The sequence below is a fragment of the Colobus angolensis genome, unplaced genomic scaffold (genome assembly GCF_000951035.1).
Source record: "Colobus angolensis palliatus isolate OR3802 unplaced genomic scaffold, Cang.pa_1.0 Scaffold320, whole genome shotgun sequence".
NCBI classification, from domain to species: Eukaryota; Metazoa; Chordata; class Mammalia; order Primates; family Cercopithecidae; genus Colobus; species Colobus angolensis.
In genome coordinates, this window is record NW_012116489.1 from 2,787,169 (window position 1) to 2,793,504 (window position 6,336).

At 40.5% G+C, this 6,336-nt stretch overlaps 2 protein-coding genes across 3 annotated transcripts in view; one reads left to right on the forward strand and one right to left on the reverse strand.

The window, feature by feature from the left end:
* The window catches only part of CFH (complement factor H), a 159,754-nt gene that overhangs the window by 105,264 nt on the left and 48,154 nt on the right, over positions 1–6,336 (forward strand). For both annotated transcript variants that reach the window (XM_011951605.1, XM_011951604.1), the window contains exon 21: positions 1,704–1,886. In XM_011951605.1, the coding sequence (XP_011806995.1) occupies positions 1,704–1,886 (183 nt within the window). The remainder of the gene's footprint in view (positions 1–1,703; positions 1,887–6,336) is intronic.
* On the reverse strand, positions 7–759 carry LOC105518569 (rho-related GTP-binding protein RhoG-like). Its single transcript, XM_011951603.1, has one exon. It carries the CDS (start codon positions 634–636, stop codon positions 61–63), a length of 576 nt encoding a protein of 191 aa, XP_011806993.1. The 5' UTR covers positions 637–759; the 3' UTR covers positions 7–60.

Genomic DNA, 6,336 nt, shown 5'->3' on the forward strand with positions numbered 1-6,336 from the left:
AGGCACCAAGGCACAACTGGTGGGGGAGGGCAGGGGCAGCCTCCAAGCCGAGTGCCAGGGTCACAAGAGGACGCAGGACCGCCCCCGCTTGATCGGAGTGGGGCTGAGCACAGCCCGGACAGCCTCAGCGAACACTTCCTTGACACCATCCTGTTGCAGGGCTGAACATTCAAGGTAGCGCACAGCGTGGATCTGCTTGGCCAGTGCCTGGCCCTGCTGCGGTGTAATGGGCGCCTGGCCCCGCTCCTTGAGGCGCCGTAGAGTGTCAGGCTGAGCTCTCAGGTCCTTCTTGGTGCCCACCAGCTGGATGGGCACATCAGGGCAGTGGTGGCACACCTCGGGATGCCACTTAAGTCGCACGTTCTCATAGGAAGGCGGACTGGCAGTGGAGAAACAGATGACAAAGACGTTGGTCTGAGGGTAGGACAGTGTACGGAGGCGGTCATACTCCTCCTGGCCCGCAGTGTCCCACAGGTTCAGGTTCACTGTGCGCCCGTCAACTGCGCTCTGCGCGCTGTAATTGTCGAACACGGTGGGGATGTACTCTTTGGGGAAAGCATTAGTTGTGTAGCAGATGAGCAGGCATGTCTTGCCCACAGCCCCATCACCCACCACCACGCACTTGATGCTCTGCATCGTGGGTGCAGCTGCTGTAGTGGAGGCAGTGCCTCCTCTCTCTTCTGGACCCCTCTGGCTGCAGTGACCTGGTGCCCTCCCCGAGGCGGGGGAGCTGGGGGCGGCGGCAGCGGCTCCGGGCTCGAGAAGCTACTTGTAAAGGATACTGTCACTGGATATAAAATTTGAAGTTGACAGTTCATTAAACACTTGAAAACTGTACCACATGGTTATGGATGAAAAGCTCACCATCACTGGAATTGCTGATCCCCTCGAGGAAAGGCATAGATTTGTATAGGTGCTTTCAAGATTTTTTTTCTTTTTTTTTAAGTAGTTTTTTTTTTTAAATGTATACTGGTATAAATTCCAATGTGTTTATAATCTTTGGAGTTCACTCAACTTCTTAAATATAAGTTTATGCCTTATGGTAAAAATGGGAACTTTTCAGGCATCACTTTATTTATTCATTTTTCCAGCCCAATATTCTTTTTCTTCTATTTCGGCATCTGCATTATTTGTTGTTGTATTTTTTGAATGTCTCAGCTCAGTTTTTTGTTTTCAGCCTATTTTCAGAGCAGGAAATCTATATTGCTCTTTGTTCAAGTTCACAGATTTATTTGGCTGTCAGCTCCCAATGTATTATTAAGTATATTCATTGTTTTTAAAGAATTTTTATCATGCTTTTCCATTTTATAATTCATATGGGATTTTTAAAAACCATTATCAATTTAAAAACCTCTGTCCTTTAGTGTTACTCCAAAGAATGTTGAATATAAAATAAGAAACTTCCTCTGTCATAGTTTTCTATGTTTAGCATATATTCATTCAGAAAGACGTTTCTTAATCCTTTTCTACTGTAAGGAACAATATGTCATAATGTTTTATGTGTTCTTTCAGTAAAGAGAAAAGAACTTAAATACATTACTTCCAGTTTAAAGGGTTAAAATTTCTTTCAGGATTCATTTCTTTCATCAGAAATCACAAAACTGTTCATATTATATAAAGTGCTGTGTTTGTATTTGCCTTATTTGAACTCATAGTTTGATTTTCTCTCACAATAAATTAAGTGATGAAATGATGTTTTTTAGATTCTACAGGAAAATGTGGCCCCCCTCCACCTATTGACAATGGAGATACTACTTCATTCCCATTGTCAGTATATGCTCCAGATTCATCAGTTGAGTACCAATGCCAGAACTTGTATCAACTTGAGGGTAACAAGCGAATAACATGTAGAAATGGACAATGGTCAGATCCACCAAAATGTTTACGTAAGTACTTTAATATCCATGTGGACCCAGGAAAAATCAGTGTGATGGGTCTGAAATTTCACTCTTTGTAACAAAATAATCACAGATTATTGAACAACCATTCTGCTGAATGCTTGCCTACCAAATATTTATGTTAGAAAGTATAGAAATTTTTCTCTTTAGGGCTGAGCGCAGTGGCTCACATCTGTAATCCCAGCAGTTTGGGAGGCTGAGGTGGGCAGATAAGGAGGTCAGGAGATCGAGACCATCCTGGCTAACACGGTGAAACCCCATCTCTACTAAAAATACAAAATAATAATAATAATAACTGGGTATGGTGATGGACAACTGTAGTCCCAGCTAGTCGGGAGTCTGAGGCAGGAAAATGGTATGAACATAGGATGCAGAGCCTTCAGTGAACCAAGATTGTGCCACTGTACTCCAGGCTGGGAGCAAGAATGAGACTCCATCTCATTAAAAAGAAAAAATAAAGAGAAGTTTAGAGAAAAAAGAGTAAAAAGAAATGAACGAAACCTCCAAGAAATAAAGGAATATGTGAAAAGACCAAATCTACATCTGTCTGGTGCACCTGAAAGTGACAGGGAGAATGGAACCAAGTTGGAAAACACTCTGCAGGATATTATGCAGGAGAACATCCCCAACCTAGCAGGGCAGCCCAGCATTCAAATTCAGGAAATACGGAGAATGCCACTAAGATAATCCTTGGGAAGAGCAACTCCAACACATATAATTGTCAGATTCATCAAAGTTGAAATGAAGGAAAACATGTTAACAGCAGCCAGAGAGAAAGGTCGGGTTACCCACAAAGGGAAGCCCACCAGCCTAACAGCAGATCTCTCAGCAGAAACTCTACAAGCCAGAAGAGAGTGAGGGCTAACATTCAACATTCTTAAAGGAAAGAATTTTCAACCCAGAATTCCATATCCAGCCAAACTAAGTTTCATAAGTGAAGGAGAAATAAAATCCTTTACAGTCAAGCAAATGCTTAGAGATGTTGGCACCACCAGGCCTGCCCTACAAGAGCTCCTGAAGGAAGAAGCACTAAACATGGAAAGGAACAACTGGTACCAGCCATTGCAAAAACATGCCAAAATGTAAAGACTGTCGATGTTAGGAAGAAACTGAATCAACTAATGAGCAAAATAACCAGCTAATATCACAATGACAGGATCAAGTTCACACATAACAATATTAACCTTAAATGTAAATGGACTAAATGCTCCAATTAAAAGACACAGACTGGCAAATTGGATAAAGAGTCAAGACCCATCAATTTGCTGTATTCAGAAGACCCATCTCACATGCAGAGACACACATAGGCTCAAAATAAAGAGATGGAGGAAGATCTACCAAGCAAATAGAAAACAAAAAAAGGGCAGGGGTTGCAATCATAGTCTCTGATAACACAGAATTTAAAGCAACAAAGATGAAAAGAGGCAAAGAACGCCATTACATAATGGTAAAAGGATCAGTTCCAAAAGAAGAGCTAACTATCCTAAATATACATGCACCCAATACAGGAGCACCCAGATTCATAAAGCAAGTCCTTAGAGACTTACAAAGAGACTTAGGCTCCCACACAATAATAATGGGAGACTTCAACACCCCACTATCAACATTAGATCAATGAGGCAGAAAGTTAACAAGGATATCTGGGAATTGAACTGAGCTCTGCACCAAGCAGACCTAATAGACATCTACAGAACTCTCCACCTCAAAGCAACACAATATACATTCTTCTCAGCACCACATCACACTCATTCCAAAATTGACCACATAATTGGAAGTAAAGCACTCCTCAGCAAATGTAAATGAACAGAAATTATAACAAACTGTCTCTCTGACCACAGTGCTACCGAACTAGAACTCCGAATTAAGAAACACAATCAAAACTGTTCAAATACATGGAAACTGAACAACCTGCTGCTGAATGACTACAGGGTACCTAATGAAATGAAGGTAGCAATAAAGATGTTTTTGAAACCAATGATAACAAAGATACAACATACCAGAATCTGTGGGATACATTTAAAGCAGTGTGTAGAGGGAAATTTATAGCACTAAATGCCCACAGAGGAAAGTGGGAAAGATCTAAAATTGACACTCTAACATTACAATTAAAAGAACTAGAGAAGCAAGAGCAAACACATTCAAAAGCTAGCAGAAGGCAAGAAATAACAAAGATCAGAGCAGAACTAAAGGAGATAGAGACACAAAAATCCCTTCAAAAACTCAATGAATCCAGGAGCTGGTTTTCTGAAAAGAGAAACAAAATTGATAGACTGCTAGCAAGACTAAAAAAGAAGAAAAGAGAGAAGAATCAAATAGATACAATAAAAATTGATAAAGGGGATATCACCACCGACCCCACAGAAATAGAAACTATCACCTGAAAATACTCTAAACACCTCTGTGCACATAAACTAGAAAACCTTGAAGAAATGGATAAATTCCTGGACACATACACCCTTCCAAGACTAAACCAGGAAGTAGTTGAATCCCTGAATGGATCAATAACAGGCTCTGAAATTGAGGCAATAATTAATAGCTTACCAACCAAAAAAAGTCCAGGATGAGAGGGATTCTCAGCTGAATTCCACCAGAGGTACAAGGAGGAGTTGGTACCATTCCTTCTGAAACTATTCTAATCAATAGAAAAAGAGGTAGTCCTCGCCAACTCACTTTATGAGGTTAACATCATCCTGATATCAAAGACTGGCAAAAACACAACAAAAAGAGAGAATTTTAGACCAATATCCCTGATGAACATCTATGCAAAAATCCTCAGTAAAATATTGGCAAACCGAATCCAGCAGCACATCAAAAAGCTTATTCACCATGATCAAGTGGGCTTCATCTCTGGGAGGCAAGGCTGGTTCAATATACTCAAATCAATGAAAGGAATACAGCATATAAACAGAACCAAAGACAAAAACCCCATGATTATCTCAAGAGATACATAAAATGCCTTTGACAAAATTCAACAGCCCATCCTGCTAAAAACTCTCAATAAATTCGGTATTGATGGAATGTATCTCAAAATAATAAGAGCTACTTATGACAAACCCACAGCCAAAAACTGGAAGCATTCCCTTTGAAAATGGGCACAAGACAGTGATGCCCTCTCTCACCACTCCTGTTCAATATAATGTTGGAATTTCTGGCTAGGGCAATCAGGCAGGAGAAAGAAATAAAGGGTATTTGATTAGGAAAAGAGGAAGTCAAATTGCCCCTGTTGGCAGATGACGTGATTGTATATTTAGAAAACCCCATCATCTCAGCCCAAAATCTCCTGAAGCTGATAAGCAACTTCAGCAAAGTCTCAGGATACAAAATGAAGGTGCAAAAATCACAAGCATTCTTATACACCGATAACAGACAAACAGAGAACCAAATCATGAGTGAACTCCCATTCACAATGGCTTCAAAGAGAATGAAATATCTAGGAATCCAACTTACAAGGGATGTGAAGGACCTCTTCAATGAAAGGTACAAACCACTGCTCAATGGAATAAAAGAGGACACAAACAAATGGAAGAGCATGCCATGCTCACGGATAGGAAGAATCAATATCGTGAAAATGGCCATACTGCCCAAGGTTATTTATAGATTCAATGCCATCCCCATTAAGCTACCAATGACTTTCTTCTCACAGAACTGGAAAGAACTACTTTAAAGTTCATATGGAATCCAAAAAGAGCCTGCATTGCCAAGACAATCCTAAGCCAAAAGAACGAAGCTGGAGGCATCACGCTACCTGACTGCAAACTATACTACAAGGCTACAGTAACCAAAACATCATAGTACTGACACTAAAACAGAGGTATAGACCAATGGAACAGAACAGAGGCCTCAGAAATAATACCACACATCTACAACCATCTGATATTTGACAAACCTGGCAAAAACAATAAATGTTGAAAGGATTCCTATTTAATTAATGGTGCTGGGAAAACTGGCTAGCCATATGTAGAAAGTTGAAACTGGATCACTTCCTTACACCCTGTACAAAAATTAATACAAGATGAATTAGAGACTTAAGTGTTAGACCAAAGCTATAAAAACCCTAGAAAAAAACCTAGGCAACACCAATCAGCACATAAGCATGGGTAGGGACTTCATGTTTAAAACACCAAAAGCAATGGCAAGAAAAGTCAAAATTGACAAATAGGATATAATTAAACTGAAGAGCTTCTGCACAGCAAAGGAAACTACCATCAGAATGAACAGGAACCTACAGAATGGGAGAAAATTTTTGCAATCTACTTGTCTGAGAAAGGGCTAATATGCAGAACCTACAAATAACTCAAAAAAATTTATGAGAGAAAAACAAACAACCCCATCAAAAAGTGAGCAAAGAGGCCAGGCGCGGTGGCTCAAGCCTGTAATCCCAGCACTTTGGGAGGCCGAGACGGGAGGATCACGAGGTCAGGAGATCGAGACCATCCTG